Below are 19,116 nucleotides of genomic sequence, written 5' to 3'. Positions count from 1 at the left end.
GAGACAGCTGCTCCATGGAGTTCTACTCGATGCTATTTGATTGTCTCTGTCCTCCAGCCCTCCATGTACAGCTCTCTCTCTTTCTTCACACACCAACACACACACACTCACTTTCCAATTCCTTACTCTATTGTAGCACCCCATTTCATAAAGACATTATTCCCCTGTATGATTATCTAATAGCTCCTCTAAAGATGGACTGAGCTTCAGTGAACTAAGTACCGCTTCACCTCGTAGTTCAGTTCACTCCTTTAATTTAGACTGAACAATTAAAGGTGTGTGTGTGTGTGTGTGTGTGTGTGTGTGTGTGTGTACATTGTCACATATGTGGGTATCTTTCACATTTCTAATCAACAAACATTAAGTTTTTTTTCTTAATTTCTTTCATGAACCATCTAATCTCAGCCAATCCAAACATTTACCACAATAGTCAAGTGTGCAGGAGCTGCTTTTGTGACTCAGACTCTTGTGTTCTTACACACACGGGCTACCCCGTACCTGTCTGAATACAGGCGTGCAACAATCACTTGTCCTGCCGTGCTCTGTCGGGGAGAAGTTGCCGGGCCATGCGGCCCCCGGCTTCACATCGGCTAAACTTCCCAGAGCAACCTGCAGCGTTGCCCTTCTGCAGTCGGTCGCTCACCTGATCCGTCGGGCTGCCAGTGGCCTTTAAATGTCCTTTTTTCTCTCTCTCGTAAAATACTCCTCAGGTGCAGTTTTCTCATTATCCAGCTGCACAGTTGTTCCGCAAGTGATATTTTACAAATTGTAAACTTGTGTTTGACCTTTTGTTGTTGTTGAGAAATTACAGTGTGGGATGTTGTTCCACGTCGAAACAAGTTTTTATTTAGCCTTGTTTCCGCTCTCTCTCTCTCTCTCTCTCTCTCTCTCTCTCTCTCTCTCTCTCTCTCTCTCTCTCCCGGTATGCGAGGCTCAGGATTTGCTGAGCCTCCCTGATGTTTGTGATAGCGTCCATAATAGCTTCACACAGAACCCCCCCCCCCCCCCCTTATCTCTCTGGCTGGAGCGGAGCTGATACCACCACAACAATTAATTTCTCCGGCTTTGGGGTGATGAACGCTCTCGTTGAAAACTGTCTTTCTGCCTTTTTTTTCTTCATCTTTTTAACACGTCATCATTTTGATGGCCGCATTCTTACGTAAAAACAAAGCCTGTAGATTCGTCACTGGCGGGTGGATGGACGAGAGAGAACGAGACGGGGGTAGTGTCGCTGGATAGAAAGCTACGACGGCGGACAGAATAATGTGTACAATAAAGGGTTGTTGGGGAGAATGATGACACGGATGACATCGGAATAATTTGATGTAGGACAGTGGTAAATGATCGGTGAGATGAAGAGAGAGAAAGAAGAATACAACAGCATTCTTGTAAGCTTTCCTAATATGTAGCCTACATAGTGATTCTGATTTTATTTTAGGCATCCAGTTTCACATTTTTTGTTAATGTATACAGTGAAAGCATATGCTGATTTGGGAATATTATTGGATTTCTCTCCACCTTATTAAAGGATCCTAATGTCACCCTCGCCTGTACCTGCCAAGTCGACCACTTGTAAGTGTCGCCGGTGGTCCGTGCTCATCATCAAGTGGGAACCTGTTCCAGCCTACAGGGGAGCCGCGGTCATGTGGGCGGACCTGGGAGGAATGCTGCGCTAATCGGCTCGTATGTTTATTTTGAACTTGCGTTAAAAGACGTTGCGAAGATCAGGAAGCAGAACGACTTCTATCCAACATCCTGTCTATGGAGGACTCAAAATGACTTAAGTGTAAATAAATACCGCCCCAGCTCATTTGAATATACGGACACGTAAATGTCACACATAAATAAATGAAGAAATACGTGTGGACACATAAATAGAGATATAAATAAATGAAGGAATACAGAAATGTAGAAATACATTTATTTAATGATGTCCTGTTGAGTTATAACTTATATTTATTCATTTCTGTATTTATTTATTTATTTATACATTTATTATTGTATTTATTTATTTATACATTTATTTAATAATTTATTTATTCCAATATTTATTCATGCATTTATTTATTTATTTATACTTAAGTCATTTTGAGTCCTCCATACCTGTCGGCTTATCAGGGCAATGTGGATCACACCTGTCAAACAACGACTTACTTTGAGCCATTTCTCTGGCCACCTTTCACCTCGTTCTGTGTCCGCACAACATTTGACTCTCGTTTGTAAAGAGACCTTTACTTTGTTAATTGTTTACCTTTTCCCACTGCCAGTTGATCCGAGGCGGGGTAATGTCTCCGGGCTGATCGTGTTGGTGAGGAAGGAGCTGAAATCAGGTTAAAGCTGTTCAGAGCACAATTGGCTGTTGGTTCTCAGTGGGGTTGATAGGAATAGTAATGTGTTCCTGTTGTCTGTTTTAAGTCTTGTTTGTGTGAGTTTTACATTTTAAAACCCTAAAACACATAATGAGAGCATTGACTCTCATATTAAGTTCATTAGTTTGAGTTGTAATGTAAGATCCGGACAGAATTTAATGTCATTTCTAGTTCTAGGTTTGCTCTCAGGAGACGTGTGTGTGTCGGTGTACTTGCCTTAACTGTACAGTTAACATTTTGCTTGAATCTAATAGAATAAAACAGGACGTGACCTCATAGCAGAAACAGTTCCCTATGGAAGCAGCTTCATCCCGGCTGGAAATGTTGTGTTTAGCTGAGAATTACATGCACAAACCCCGAAGCCATCCGGAGTTACACCACAAACTCAATCTCTGCCTCTCTCGCTTTCTTTGTCTAGCTGCATCTCTCACACACACACACACACAGACTTACACACATTCACACAAACAAGCACACACACACTCCCAGCAGAGGGTGGAAAGGGAGTGAGTTGGATTAGTTTGTACACCAGTGAAAATTGGTCAAACAGTCCCAATTATGGGATAACTTGGGCTAACCTAATACACCACCGCAATTACCTGGCATCAGCCGCCTCACACACACACACACACACGGGCACGAACAAACAAACACAGGCGCACACAAACACACACCCGCTGTGACAACAGAAGGTGCTGATCTAATACGGTCGGTCACTTAGAGAGGGAGGAAGAGCGATTGGTCCTCCTCGCTCTTTGAATCCTTTTGTCCTGTTCCCTCTGCTCTTCGTCTTCTGTCATCCTCTCCATCCAAACGCCGCTCTCTTCAGATTCTCCTAACTGTGGTCTCTCTCGTCTCTTAACCTCTCTCCTCCTCCTCGCTCCTTTCCGCTGTATAAGCACCAACTGTCATCCGGTGTCCAGCAGAAACACAACCCCATTGTCCTTTGTCCCTCCCAAGTTTCCATTCCTTTGTGTGCAGAAACGAAGGCTTGACTGAATATCACCCCTGTGACGTTTGCTTCAATGTGTGTATGAAGCTTTTTAGAACTTGTGAGTAAAATGTAAGTGTCTCTATTCTATTTATCTGAGCTGTTTATGAATCTACACTAAGATGCATGAAGCAAGGAGGTATAAATAGAGGCCGGTAGTGTCACTGGTGAGCAGAGGGAACCTGGATCACCCAGGTTAGGGTTTGGGTTCGTCAGAGTTTAGTTCTCCATCCAAACAAAGTTAAGTCAACTTTATGTTAAGTGTACGGCATTTAGGGTATTAGGGCACACCTCCACACTGTAGGTGGTGGTACTTCCTTTACATTTGAGCAAAATCTTAACCGCACAGTGAAGCACTCGCTGATCCAACACTTTCTCAGCGTCTTATCTTCTCCCCCCCCCCTCCTTTTTTGTTTCCTCTCTTCCCTTCTTGGTATTTGAGTGTGTGTGTGTGTGTGTATACATGTGTGTGTGTGTGTGTGTGTGTCCTTAGTTGTAGTAGCAGTCTTCTAATTGCATAGCACTGTGTGGGACAGGTGGGGGAAGTGCTTGTGACAGTCTATTAAGGCAGGATATCCCTGTTGCCATTAGCAGCAGATTGCCCTGTGATTCTGTGGTCTCCACATTCACCCAGCGTTCACATGGGCCCACAAATACTACACAAATAATTTACAATAACACACTCAAAATACTACAGTGAAAATCTTTGCTTTTTTGGTTGTTGTTTTTGCATTGCAGGTTGCTGCTAATTGATGGTGGTCTCCAGTGTTATTGCACTGGTTCACTGCTTTAGTTTAAATTGCTAATAACTCGTATATATATGGTATATATTGGATTCTAAGAGTAAAATATACTATTGTGTATGGATTCTATAGTCTGCAGATTGTCATACATGTTAGCTCCTTATGGTGCTATACAGTATGCCATATTTTCCCATGATGTAGGCGGGTGATAGTTTGTGTTTTGGTTTCAACGTTGCTGTCCACATTTTACCTTTCTGTTTTATTATTCGAGAAATACATATATTACCAGCAAAGTAAAGAGAAGCCCTGAATTTGGATGCAGTTTTTTATTGTGTCGTGATCTCGTGTTAATTACATTCATAAAGGGTCACCGCAGAAATCCCTCTGTTAGCCACTCCTTTTATATTCGGTAAAATATCAGAAATGCGTTCATACTTTTTGTGTGAATGTCCCTGTGTGTTTTAGGTGGTGGCGGTGACCGTCCAGGGCGTCCCAGAGGGCGTGCAGCCTCCAGTGGTAGCTGCTTTAAGCCCTTTCTCCCTCCTTGTGAGCTGGTCTGAACCCACTCGTCCCAATGGGAACGTACACCAGTACCACCTGAACCAGACCGGCGTAGGAACCGTATTCACACACATCGACGGGCCCAGAAATTACACGGTGACTGGTAAGACTCTCTGAGATTAGGCCTCACTTCTCCTCTGTTCCTCAACAGTCCTCTATCCTGTCTCCTGTTTCCTCACCTCCTGACCTCACACTCCAGATATTCTTCCCTGTGCTCCTTGCCTTTGTCATCTCTCTCTCTCTATCTCCCTTCCTCTTTCTCTTCTTCTCTCCTCCCCCTCTTCTTTTTTCTTCTTTGTCATGCACATATTGACGGATGCTGGTTTCTGGAAGCCATCTAAGGACTGAATGTACACCTGATTCCCACCACACTCTCTATCCTACACAGACACAAACACAGTTGCATGAACACAACCAACAACACGGCATAAGCACACTCAAACATAGCAGTTGGGCACACAAGCTCAAATAGAACACACGTGACCAAAACTAAAAAATATGCACATAACAGTTGTCGAGACCCAGCGCTCTCACAAAACACTGAACATACAGTGTGTAAGTGTGTCTTAAAATTGTAGATCAGCACACAGCCTGGTGGCGTTAGGACTGTCTGAATTTGTGGGTTTTATCAACCCTGAGGAGGAGCTGCGTTGCTGGCCTGCTGCCATCAGTCACTACACACACACACACACACACACACACACACACGCACACACACAAACCTGCATGACGCATTGCAAAGCAAACATGTGTTGTCTTTTATTGAAATATGTTGGAGACGCAACAGAGACAGGCCAATACAATAGAATCATAGAAAGACATACTTCCCGTCGCTGGAATTATAATAATGAAACTAGCTTCAAATGTAAACATTTAAGCTGATTTGTTTTTCCATCCATTGAATGTTCACGTGGAAGAGTGGAGTGACTGCATTTCAGTGGCATTTCCCCTCCACGGCTCTGCTCTCCGCTCCGTCTTGGACTCGGACCAGGCGTCGGCTTTGCCAGTAGCCAATAGACTATTCCCATGGTGCCTGTGGTTGGCTTGTATGGTCAGGAGTTGTGTGTGTGTGTGTGTGTGTGTGGAGGCATGAGGCAAAGCAAACAATGCCAAAGAGAGATGGTAATGTGCTGTAATACTGTACCAGCCGCACGCGCCAGTGTAAGCAACCAGCATGTGTGTGTGAAACTCCCCCGTCCCCCAGTGAGACACTGGGAAACCCTGCGTGTTCTGCCAAAACCCACTACTGGGGGAGTTTCTCTCTCTCTCTTTATCCTTCTTTCTCTCGCTCTCTGTGTCTCTTGCGCTCTCTTTCACCCGCTCTTGTCTCTCCGCATTGCAACGTGTCTCTTCCAATAGCACGTGTACTCATTTGTAATGGCTTCCTGTGTCTTCATGTATTGAAATGCTGTGTTTTACAACAACAGAAGGTCAGAAATGGATCAACATGTTATTGCCACTACAGATTGATAAAAAAGAAAAAGCCTTGAGTCGTCCCAAACCAGCTCAGAACAACCCTACTCCATATATATTTATGATGTTTAATGGTAAAAAAATACTTCATGTACCTTCTTATCTGCTCTTTTTCCTAATTCAATGTGGAACAATTATACATGACTAATATTAAAGTTGTATTCCATATAACTGAACATTAGTGACATTGTGTTTTTAGTGAAACATAATTTAGTTTGTCTCGTCATGTGTCTCGACACGCTTATTTGCATACAGACACGCACACGCAGTGTTCATACTGTGTGTGTTCTAGTTTAAATCAAAGATCCTCAAACAGTGTCACACCAACACGTGCGCCTAGAAATTGAAAAAAATAAAAAAAACAATACGGTAGCAAGTAAAACAGAGAAGTAGTGGTGGGTGAGCCAAGGAATGAAAGGGGCACAGAATGACACCCTTTGAAATGGAGTGAAGGAGAAAAGGAAGAAGGAGCGGGACAGATGAAAAGATGGATGGACGAGTGTTTCCAGTGAAATATGAACAGAAATAATTGCTGTGCTACTCCCTCATCTTTAATGTTTAATACGGCGTCATTCATCCTCTGCTTCTCGCCGACGACTCTCACCGCTGTCACAGACAGACACGCCAAGACCTCACTCCCTCACCCCCTCACTCCCTCACTCCCTCACTGCAACCAAAGAAACTGGAGAACTGTGTCCCTGAGGCTTTCATTTATTAACCCTCCTGTTACCTTAGGGTCAATTTGACCCCATTCAATGTTTAACCCTCCTGTTACCTTTATATTTTTACTGACATATTTTACCCTCGGGGTCAATTTGACCCCAGCAATTAAAACCTCCAGAAAATTATTAGAATTAATATTGTTTTCCAAGTTTAAGTGTGAGGTACTTTATGTTTGTTTGTTGACTACCTAAATAGCCCTTTAAATAAATAAAAAAATTGATATTTCTTATATGTTTGACACAGTGAAAAACAGCCTGCGGTCAAATTGACCCGAAAGGTAACAGGAGGGTTAAGAAAAGTTTATATTAAAAATCTGTTGTAAAACAAGTACATTTACAAATATTTGAGACGAACGTAAGCGGCTGCTTCTATGATGCCGGAACCTAAAATGTATTTTTTTTAAATTTGTGGCTTCTACCGTTTCTTTCCTGTTTATCAATGTTTCGCCTTAGGATAAGCAAGAAATAGACTCTTATTAATGGAACTTTTAACAGTTCTGAAAAGGGACACTTCATAGAAAGAATTAAGCACAACTGTACAAAGACACCCCATGTGAATCGATATTAAGTATTGCTACCATTAGCTCACAATGAATTATTGCCTGCAATTATATAGATTATGACATTAATCATGTGTTTAATTGGTCGTTTGTAGGCTCATTATTAATTCAGAACAGCAGGGAATAGAGTATGTTCTTTTATTTATTAATGCGTTTCCCTCTTGCTCGGATTGGTCCGTGCTATAGGTACAGGAATGTAGACGGGGGAGGGGGGGGAGGTTGACAGAAGATAACTTTTAGTTTCATGTATCAATCTCAAATCTGTCTTTCATAAGAAGTGTGAACCTAACAATATGTGGAATGAGTTCATGACGTGTGCGTCTAACTTGGTGGAACTCAATGGGGCAGTGGGCAGGAGAGAGGATGTTCTCTGAGGTGAGAGTTAACACAGTTCATATTTACTTTAAGCTCAATTAATATATATATATATATATATAGCTCTATTTATTGGTTAAAAACTGTAAATGTGAGTGATCTCGACTTCCCGGCCCTATCATCCATACTGAGATTTGGGAATATGCGCGTAAATTAAGTCAGTATGTGTGTTTATCTCGTTGTGCACATGCACGTGTGTGTGTGAGAATGTTGTGTATACTATGCATATATTTACTGTATTCTAAGTTGTACCTGCACTTATAGGCTAGCTTGCTTAGGATATCTCTCTCTGGTGTGTGTGTGCTATGCGTCCATGCGTGTGCGTCTGTGTGTGTGTGTCTGTGTGTGTGTGTGAACCTGATCTCATTGTTCCATCCCAGACAATCTCTGCATTAGGGAGCCACAGACAGGAAGTCAAACTCTTAATTATTTAGGAGAGGTGTTATCAAAGCTCTCCTCTCCCTCCCTCCTCCCGCCTTTATCTCTGTTATTTTTTTATTTGGGTTTTTTTCGGTGCTTTTTCTTGATGAATCATCTTTCTTTTTTTCAGTTTGTCATGCAAATAAAGCAAATTTAGTTTTTTATAATAAAAAAATCTTTCTTTCTATTTTCCATTTTAGTCAGATCTCAACTCCTCATTTTCCTAGCTGGTTCTCCAGCTTCTTTCCACCCATCTTCTCTTTCAATTCACCATCTCTCTCTGTTTGTCTCTCTCTGTCTGTCTCTCTCTCCCCCCTCTCTCTCTCTCTGTCTGTCTGTCTCTCTCTCCCTCTGTCTATGTGGTGTATCAGGTAACCGGCATGGCACTGTGGCCTGTGCCAATCATCCTATCATATTCTCTAATGCAAACAGGGAATGACAACCTGTCAATAAAAAGCAGTTTTAAATCAGTTATTTTTACTGCAACACACTCACACACACACACACACACACACACACACACACACACACCAGCATACTTCCCCAACAACAGCCTCACGAGCCTGTCTCTTGTTTGGTCTCTTTCTCACAAACACAGTCTGTCCCTTTTACTTTAGTAATTGAATGTAAGCTTCAACTTTACTGTCTTACACCCTCTGTGTCTCTCTGTCTTGCACAAACACACACACACACACACACACACACCTCTATCTCGACTATGTCCAGCTCTCACTACGACAGTAACAGCCTTGTCTCACTCTGAGTTAGTGAGACACTGGCTGCTCACATCAAAACGCCCTCCACCCGTTTCTCACTTCCCAGTGATCACTGTAAAAATGATTGAAGCTTCCTCCGTCTCGTCCATAATCAAGCACATAAGCACATGTGTGTATGCACTGGTAAGCGCACATACAGTCGGTGCCGGTAAACACACGCGCACATCTTTCTTTCTGTTGCACGTACACACACACACACACACCGTGGTAGACATGGTGTCATCTCTTCAGCAGACCAACACTGCCCTCTTCAGGCTGGCTGTCAAAAGTAATTTGGAAACACACCAAGAAACATCAAAGGTGTTTGTGTGTTTTTTTTGCACCCATCTGCACATCCACGTCGAAGAAGTCGTATAATTGTGTTTGTTCTGGATACATATTTGAAACATCGTGAGACGGAGCGGTTGGAGAAGGAGAGGATCTGAGTCTGTTGGCCTCGTCTTTGTCGTAGTTTCTGGCTGCTCCTTTCACAGAGGGCAGAAAGGGTAACTCCACTTTTACACACATGCTCTCTGCTTCCTGAACTGAGTAATTATGAGGCACGGGCAACACGTTAAAGCGCTCTTAATATTGTGTATTTGCACACAGATTTCACTTACAGTTCTAATTCTCACTCCCTCTGAAGCCATCAACACAAGAAGCCTCTTAAAGTTGTGTACGTGTGCTCTATATGGAATATTATAACGTAGTTGTACGTCCGATTTCCAGCCCGTTCTGAGTCCCGTAGAGTCACTGTGTCTGTGTGTGTGTGTAAGAAAACGCAGCGCAGGCTTACCGCTTTATTCAGCGTTGCAACAAATGACATCACTTGCCGTGTAGACATCGTTTACCATGCTGGAGTGCACACGCGCTTAGTTGCGCAGTTAAATAGTGTAACAGAGCCTCTCGCTTCAATCCTAGTACTTTTGTATGGCTGGCAGATTTCCTTTATTTAACCCAAACATAGGGCAACAATTTGAGAACATGTGCACTCACACGCACACAAACACACACGCACATTGATCAGAGGTTGTGTTAAGCGTGGCAGGCTGCGAGGCATGTTAAGCAGGCTAAGCAGTAGAAAGAGACATGAGGAAACCGTGGTGAAGCACTCCGCTGTGTGTGTGTGTGTGCGTGTGTGTGTGCGTGTGTGTGTGTGTCCTCTGCCGTATGTAGTAATCAACACAGGATGGATACTGATATGCGTATAGCAGCTGAGGCGCACAGTAGGCTCTCCCTCTCTGGCTGTCAGCATCCAAATATACTCAGCTGGAAGCATCAATAGATGATTTAGATTATTCTGGGACTTTTATCTTTAAAAAAATATATATATATTTACATATCTTTTACACATATTAAAATTTAGTTTTTTGTTCTTTTTTTAACCATATTCCTTGTGTGATAACTGACATATAATATTAGTGAAAAGCCAGTAAATAGAAGAAGTTTTACTTCTTTTTTTTCACAATTAAAAAAAAATGATGTCGTTATAACACAGCCTGGCTCTTTCTCTCAGTATTAAAACATATTTATTTAAGCTATCAAAAATCGTTATTGATGTAAAAATATGTATTATGTCCACATTTACAATTGCGCGAATTAAGAATTCAACACCCTGTCCCTGTTTTTATAATCATCCTCTTGAAATAGAGTCGTTTTAGTTCCTTCATTTTGCCTTCAATTTGATTTGTAAGCTGTTGTATGCTGTCAGCTAAGTGAATGACCATAAAACACCCAGTCCACCCCCATGACAACATTAAGGATTTGCATCCATCCATTAATCCCCATCCATCCGCCGTATATCAAGAACCCGGGCAGAGAATATATCCCAAGGAGACAAAGGTTTTCAATCACCAGAAAGTGCTTTTAACTCCAGGGTAACTTTGTTTAGGTTCATGTGGAATTGTTTAAGCAACTTTGAGTATTTAAATCATCCAATAAAAAGGTTCAATATAACACCAAAAGCAGATTTCTTCTGTGGTTGCAGTTAAAAGAGCGCTGTGTGATTTCTTTGAGACTGCATAGCGGCTGCCTATAAATAAATCATGTCTGGACGCTGTAGCCTAAACGCATACCGAGGTATCATAATTATCATAGATCAAAAGCTGATGACATTACAGCGTCGGACCGGTCCTATCCCATGTCAGTTCCGCGGCTGCCCATCTTTACGTTGTTTCATTATTGAGTTATGGCATGCATAATTTAACACCGACAGATATGGATCCATCTGTTGAGAGAGTGTGGAAAGAACAGAGGCAGGGAGAGTGAAATGGATAGAGAGGGAGAGAGCTGGTGATACGGGCCGGCCAAGCTTTCCCCTTTTTTACTTTGACGCTATAGTTTTCATTTTGTTTTGTTTCTTTATCCCTTTTTCTACAGTTTTGAAAAAACTAATCTACAGTGTATGGTAAAATATATCTAATAACATCTGGTAAAGTGAGTGTGTGTGATTGGTCTTTTTAAATATTGTTATTTATCTTAAGTGTGTGTGTGTGTCTGTGTCTGTGTGTGTGTGTGTGTGTGTGTGTGTGTGTTACAGGTTTGCAGCCGTACACAGACTACAGCTATGTGCTGGTGGCCTGCACAGCTGTTGGATGTGGAGCCAGCTCACCTTCCACAGGACGCACGATGCAAGCCTCCCCTGCTGGTACGCACACACACACACACACACACACACACACACACACACACACTCCAATGAATTCCCTGGAGATCCTGTTAAACCTTTAAACCTTCAATAAATATTTTAGGAAATTCTCTCTGTTTGATGTTTATGTACAAATGAAGTGGTCATCGCGAGTCCACAGGTCTCTAAGATCCAGAATAATGTCCAAATATTTTGTGTATATATTTTTGCCTTTTTTTTTTACATACATGCAAAAAAAGTTAAACCTTTTCGGTATTATTATTAAAGCTTGTTTTAATTGAACCACATATGATAACTTTAAGATATTTTCCTTTTGATAAATACTGAAATGTAACAATATCTCTTGGATTTTATGAATACGTCCTCTGCCATCGTCCTCTTTACTTCATCCTTAAGATAGATGTTCTCTTTTTTGCGCTCCGCTCTTCTAACTTCTCTTTCTCTTTCACTGCTTTCCTTTTATGAATCCTCCCCCTCGCTCGCCCTGCTTTGGTCTGTACCATATCCCTCTCTCCCTTCACCTTTCTCTCTCTCTCTCTCTCTCTCTATTCTTCCTCACCGTTGCCGACAGTGGAACGAAGCCTCCTTTGGTTGCCTGGCTAAAATGCCGTTGTGGATTTTTATTTATTAAAGAACTCCAATCAGAGGGATTTTATCCTCTCTTCATCCACTTCTCATGTTTCCATGTGCTCTCTTGTTTCTTCTGCCCCTCCTCCTCTCCTTCTCTCTTGTCTTGATCTTTTCCTTCCACATCTGTTTTCTTTTTTTCCGTCTTCTCCACTCTGTTCTCTGGCATCTCGTTACTCCTCCCATTGAAACCTATTGCACATGCATCTCTCCTCCCAAGGTTTCAATATTTATGCTCTTTCTTTTCAATTTAAATATCTCATTCTTTCCTTTTGTGCACATTTTCAACCCCTTTTCATCTAAATTGTGTCTTTCTTTTGATACCTCTTTTTAAATTTTATTTTAAGCTCCTTTCCCACTACCCTCCACACTTATACGTGTATCTCAATGTCCACTATATGATTTCATATAATCAAAAAATAATTATCTGTGTGATTATAATGAACATATCTGCTACATGTTTGGGTTTATATATTAGTCACCAGATTTAATTTGAGTTAAATGTGAATAAATTCCTTTTAGACCATTTGGGTTTTATTTAAAATAATACAATTACACATTAGAACCGCATCCTGATGCATGTTCTTTACACTGTTTCATTATTATCTCATGACAAAACGTAGCTGTCTTTTACATCATTGAAGTAATTCAGTCATGACTCAATAAATCTATTATCTGCATCCTCATTTGATCAACTGTTCTCAGGTTCCAGTAAACTAAATAGTGATTCAACCTTTCCCAGGTTAATTAAAAACACGCTTTTATATTTGCTGCTGTTTATAACCGACAGTTTTAAAGATCCCGTTTGAGTACATGATGTGATGTTAGGTTCAGTTTGTCTGACATAAAGAAAAAGGAATACACATCAATGATGGCTGCCAGTTAACGTGGGGAAACACTCCACCTCTTCTCCCCCCCTTTGCTTCTCAGGTGTATGGTCAAGCCCCAGACATCTGACGATAAACACATCTGCGGTGGAGCTGTACTGGGATCAGCCACCCCGGCCCAATGGACACATCTCCCAGTACAGACTGAACAGAGACGGTCACACTATTTTTACTGGAGACCACCGTGACCGGAATTATACCGACACTGGACTCCTGCCAAACCACAGGTAGCGAGCGATCACTCGCACGCGTCCCCCACACACACACACACACACACGCATGGATGTAAGCGTATTTGAGTGTGTACACATGTGCAGAAGTCTGACGTGCATAAACACACTTCACTTGTAGCTTCGGGATTAATCATCCCTTTTAATTTCAATATTTTCCCATTTGAGTGCACGCGTGTTTATATTGGGGTCACCCTTATGTTTCCTCTTTTATCGTCTCCACCCACGTCTCTTTCTCAGGACTGCACTCTGTATACGTCTGTTTGTGTCATTTAATGAGCAAATATTTGACACGGCCGTGACGGATGCAAACATTAAAACGTACACACATTAAAACACAAATCAGATTTGGCTTTTGCTTACAGACGGCAGCGGAGCGGAGATTTTTATTTATCTGTTTGTTTTCATTTAACCTTTATTAATCTGTGTATTTTTTCGAAAATGGATTTTCTGTTTTAATTATGAGAGTGTAAAAGGATCCCCCCCCCCCCCCCTTTACCTCTCTCCTGTTCTCTCCTTGGCCTTCTCTCTATTTCTCCTTTCCCCGAATAGAAAATGCTTGGGATAACACCCCGCAGTACTCCCATCTCCTCTGAGTGTGTGAAAGAGAAAGGACGGAAGATAGGACAGTGTGTGGTGTGTGTGTGTTTGTGTGACGTTTAATTTTCCCTAATTCCAGATAGTCCGCCAGAAGGCGTTCCCGTCTCGACCCTTCGCTTCTCATCACTTGTCTCGCTTCCTATTCACTTCTCTTTCCTCTCACCCTCCCTCCTTTCCCGTCTTACCTCATTCCCTTCATCCTTCCTTCCTTCTTTTCCCAATTTAGCCCTGCACCAAGAATTACACAGGGAGCACCGGCCCCATTATTCAGGCAGTCTTTTGTGTGTTTTTGCCGAGTGCGTGCACGTGTGTGTGTGTGTGTGTGTGTGTGGACCCACGCATGCCCGTCTGCGTGCGCACGTGTATGTGCGTGAGACTGCTCAAAGTGGCCATTGATTATTTATGACAATGTTGATTAGCTGTCACTTTGCTTCGGCAGCCCAGGAAGTGTCTAAGATGACGAGAGAATTAACCTATTCCCTCTGGCTGGCCCCGCAGGACACACACACACACACACACACACACAGCCACATCCAAACAGATGCAAATGCCCCTCTCACACATTACCTATCACACACACACACACACACGCCACTTTATTTGTTATATCCCAAGGCGGTGTTTACATTTAAGTAAATATCTTCCAGTGATGAAGTGTTTGAATTCATTCTCCCACTGAAACCGTATGCCATGATAGAAGTCTCCCTCTCCATCACACTCGCTCTCAGGGTTTCTGTCTTTTTCTGTCTCTCCTCTACAGCTGGTGCGTCTCATTTATTTTTGTTTTTTCTGTGTGTGTGTGTCTATGAAAGTAACCTATGAGTAGCTTTAATACATTTTCCTGACTGCGTTCTAACTCACTGCAGAGGCGCTAATGGTCTCCTGTTTAAAACGCTCTGCAGAGGAACAATAACCCAACACCGCCGCCTATTAATGCATGTGTGCTGGACTTTATAGCAAATTAAAGGCTTTTAATGTTAAATGGTGGTCCACTTACAAAGCTAATGTAGGCTTTAGCACCAGCCAGCCGCACGCTCTTAAAAGGGAAATCTATCTTATGATGTCATGGTCGAGAGAGGTAGAGAATGGTACGAGAGAGGCAGCGAGACAGACGAGAGAGAGAGAGAGAGAGATATGTCTGATGGAGAGAGAGAGATATGCACCTCAAGTGCAGTCGCCGTATGAGTTTACACACACACATGGACTGTGCACACAATCAACATCACGGCATAATACGTTTGAATCTATTTGCATTCGCCATGATTTCTTGGGAGTCTTTCCAGTTGTTATTTTATTAATTATCAAAAAACATGCTGGTGATCCATGTTCTCAGGCTGATCTAAATAGTTTTTCCCGTTCCGACAAATAAAACAGTTCTCATGCAGTTCTTGTAAAAAAAAAAAAAAAAAGCTAAAAGGGATAGAATACATTCCCACATGATGCTAAGTCGAGGCTGGGGACTCTGCCCTTGTATATCACTTTCATAAAATACATATATCACATCCAATGGTTCAGTTATTCCTGTTTACCAATCCCAACAATCCTGGACTGACCTCTGAAAGTTACTGACAGAGTTAACTCTTTCTCCAGCCCAATACACACAGCATTGCTGAGTGTATGTAGATTCACAAACCATAGAAGAGTTACCAAAGCAATGTAGACTACAGTATTAAATGCAGTGGGTAGGCTGGAGCTGATTTGCTGTGTGACAATCCACCTTAAAAACAGCATAAACTCTGGTTAAAGAGCCCCTTTGACATTCAGACCAGCGGATGTCCTGCTTCGTGTTGCTGTTTGGAGTAGTAGATTATGATATTTCTGTTAATGTGGTAGGTTAAGATGACACTTGTGACACTTAATTCAAATTAAGAACCATAGCTGCCGGTAGCTCTTCACAGGATGCTGCTCGCTGGACTTCGAAATGCAAGATTTTCACTCCCATAAGTGGAGAATCCAGCTCCTGTGCGAGGTGAATAACTACCAGCACTGTGTAGGAAACTGGTGGAAAGTGCTGAGACAATTTAACATATATTTGAGATATACTAATAAAACTCTCTATCATCTTTTGGCTGTTCCAGCCATGATCTCCACCAGCTCCTGTTCACTACACTGGGACTGTTAACATTCTGCACCTTCTTTCCTTCTCCCTTGATCCCTCATCTGCTCCCTCTGTCCCTCGCCGTCTCTTCAGGTATGTGTATGAGCTGGAGGCCAGCACCGGGGGTGGGACCAGCGTGAGTGACACATATGTTATACAAACACCCGTCTCAAGCCCCACTGGGATCCAACCTCCGCACAATGTGACCGTGCTGGGCCCCCACTCCATCTCTCTTGCCTGGACCCCTCCTGGTGAGTCTAAACGGACGGGTGGATGGTGTGAAATCATTTGTCGTGAAGCGTTTGAATTCCGACTGCAATAGGGATGAAACACTGTTTAGGTTTTTGATGATGAAACTTAACTTATTGATGTTCTGCAGCAGCGCTTAATCAAATGTGTTTTACTTCAGAAATCATTTCCAAAGTCAAAGATGATTTATGTATGCAGCTGTGGCACATTTTATGAAGTAAATTATATAAAATGTAAACATTTAGATTTAAAAACAAATCATCCTTGAGAATTGTTACATTATCCTGGGACTGTTGAGGAGCGTCGACAATATCATCAAACAAAAACACTTTTAAATGGGATCCAGTGGCTCTATTTGATGTTTTGATGCGCCATTAACTAGTCAAACCTCTGACCTATTTTATTAATGCATGCGTAAACTCTTTACCACAGCTTTACGGTGGCATTGTGGGTAATGTTGTGGTCACCGAGAAGTGATCCCAAAGAGCCAGGGGGGCTCGATCCGGTGTTTGTAAGACATTTAAATCTGTTTTCAGAGGGGAAGACTCAATTAGACTTAACCTTCTAATTTATAAATCACTGAACATGCTCGTGTCACGCTGCAGCAGGAGCGTTTCTAAATAAGAGTCGAATCGCTCCGTCCTCACAGGAACTGAGAAGAGATGACGACACATTCAGTTTCTCAAAACAGCTTTTTTCCCAGAAAAAGAAGGTTCCCGATAGTTTAAATAACGCTGACCAACATTAAAATAATATTTGTCACACTTATTGGATTTATCTCTACAAGACAGAGAAATAAAACATGCTACTCACACATTGTTGCCGTGAATGGCTTCTTCCTCTGATATGAGGAGACAGAGAGAGGGGTCCCAGAGTAGTTTTCCATTCACCTTCTGGCCTCTCAAGACACACACAGACACAGGTTTACATGAGCATACACTCACTGCAGAGGTGCCTGCTTATGGGGCAGTGATTGTCTGCCCCAACCCATCTATCATTGACTATTACTCTCTCATTAGGCTGGTTTCCTATCTCAGAAACCGCTTATAGGGCCAACTAGCTACGACACTTCACTGTGTGTGTGTGTGTGTGTGTGTGTGTACACATCACTGAGGAGACATTTCCATAGGCAGGCCTATTCTATTGTCATTATGGGTTGATTTTAAAGGTGAGGAAATATCGGCTGGGTTCTCACGCTTGGTTAACTCCCTGAGCCCAGAGTCTGGAGTGTTTTCGGCTTGTGTGTGTGTGTCAGACTCTCTCACAGTGTGACCGTCGGTGTGTACGTACATGCACATGTGTTGGTGTCTTCATATGCATACATCGACTGCCAAAGCACTGACGTACGGCTATTAAAAAGACATTTACTCTCAGATCAATTCCTCCATCACAGTGTGTGTCTGCCTTTGTGTGTGTGTGTGTGTGTGTGAGCAGCACTTTATTTGCGTGAATATCTTTTGTATGTAAGTGTGCGTGTGAAATGGGAGATGGCCAAGCAGCTGATTGGTTGTAAATAATAGAAGTTAAAGACCACGGTGACGATTAAACATCGATGGCAGAGCAACACGCCGATCAATGAGAGATGCATTATGATCTGTGTCTGTTTGTCTGTGTGTGTGTGTGTGTGTGTGTTTAGGTGCATGTGTGCATATGTGAGTTGGGGGGTGAATAATTGAAGTCTTTCATTTGTCTGGTAATCAGTTCATTCTCGAGATATCCAGAGTTCATGAATGTTGAATAACCCATCACAATACAGTTGGCCTGAATTATGGAAAATACCGCCGGTGAGAATATTAACAAAGTCTAGGTGCGTGCGTGTGAGTATCTGTGTGGGTGTTTCTGTATGTATACATTTGTGTGTTTTTTGTCTCGTTGTGAGACCAAGGGGCCAAGATTGTGACGGTGAGATCAGGTTTTGAAGACAAAAGTATGTGGGTGCACTTGTAGGAATCATATATTGTACAGATAGTTCCTTTATTTATTTAGTTTATTCATATCCATATATATATATATACAGGATCAAATACAAACATCTGGTCTTAACTAGTGTCTTTCCTGAGTACATTACAGGTACGTCTTTATAAAGTTACCTAACATGTTGGCTGTAGACAGCATGGAGTCGTGAATACCATTTTTGTATTGTGCGTCAACCGACCTTCAGATGTTGAAATATCTTGCCACAGTTGTTTCATATTTCTGAGCATCAAGGCAAATATAAGACTTCTCTCATCTTTATACCTGTGACCTGTCGAGGTTTTGGCGGCAATACAAAAGTAAAGCATTTTCTACATTACATTACATGTCATTTAGCAGACGCTTTTATCCAAAGCGACTTACAATAAGTGCATTTCAACCTAGAGTACAAACTAAGAACAACAAGAATACAGGAAGTAACATTTCCTCAACATAGTCGAACTACTAAAGTACCACAATAAGAGCTATTTAAGTGCCACTGAAGTGCAAATCTGTGTTTTAATTCTACAACTACCCAATAATGAAAGATAACTCAAAGTTCAGCACAATGTGACCAGCTCTGCTTTGATGGTCTGCTTGGTCCTTCTGGATCGAAGTGTAAAAAGTAAATCATTTATCTTCTTTGTTTTGGTAGAAACGTTCTCCTTTCTGCTTCTCCGCAGCTCAGCTCAGCAGCAGCGAGCCTGTAGACTACGTCATCCTGTTGAATCCAGAACGCGACGGAGGCGTAACTCGTCCTGCTGGCCGAGCTCGTCGCCTCACTGTGATTGGTCTAGAGCCATTCACCGCCTACCACATCCGAGTGCAGGCCTGTCAAATTGGTAAGTATTTGGTT

General features: G+C 42.2%; 1 protein-coding gene across 6 annotated transcripts in view; it reads left to right on the top strand.

The window, feature by feature from the left end:
• Window positions 1-19,116, top strand: part of ush2a (Usher syndrome 2A (autosomal recessive, mild)) — a 222,984-nt gene that overhangs the window by 168,093 nt on the left and 35,775 nt on the right. For all 6 annotated transcript variants that reach the window (XR_008831481.1, XM_056413166.1, XM_056413164.1 and 3 more), the window contains 5 exons: window positions 4,569-4,767; window positions 11,509-11,616; window positions 13,174-13,357; window positions 16,152-16,309; window positions 18,944-19,102. Coding sequence is in view for 5 of the 6 variants with exons in the window: in XM_056413166.1 (XP_056269141.1) it covers window positions 4,569-4,767; window positions 11,509-11,616; window positions 13,174-13,357; window positions 16,152-16,309; window positions 18,944-19,102 (808 nt within the window). In the remaining variant the exon portion in view is untranslated. The remainder of the gene's footprint in view (window positions 1-4,568; window positions 4,768-11,508; window positions 11,617-13,173; window positions 13,358-16,151; window positions 16,310-18,943; window positions 19,103-19,116) is intronic.

Source organism: Pseudoliparis swirei, chromosome 4 (assembly GCF_029220125.1).
Source record: "Pseudoliparis swirei isolate HS2019 ecotype Mariana Trench chromosome 4, NWPU_hadal_v1, whole genome shotgun sequence".
Classification (NCBI taxonomy): domain Eukaryota; kingdom Metazoa; phylum Chordata; class Actinopteri; order Perciformes; family Liparidae; genus Pseudoliparis; species Pseudoliparis swirei.
Note: the sequence above shows the minus strand (reverse complement) of the source record. Positions and strands in the feature narration are given on the sequence as shown.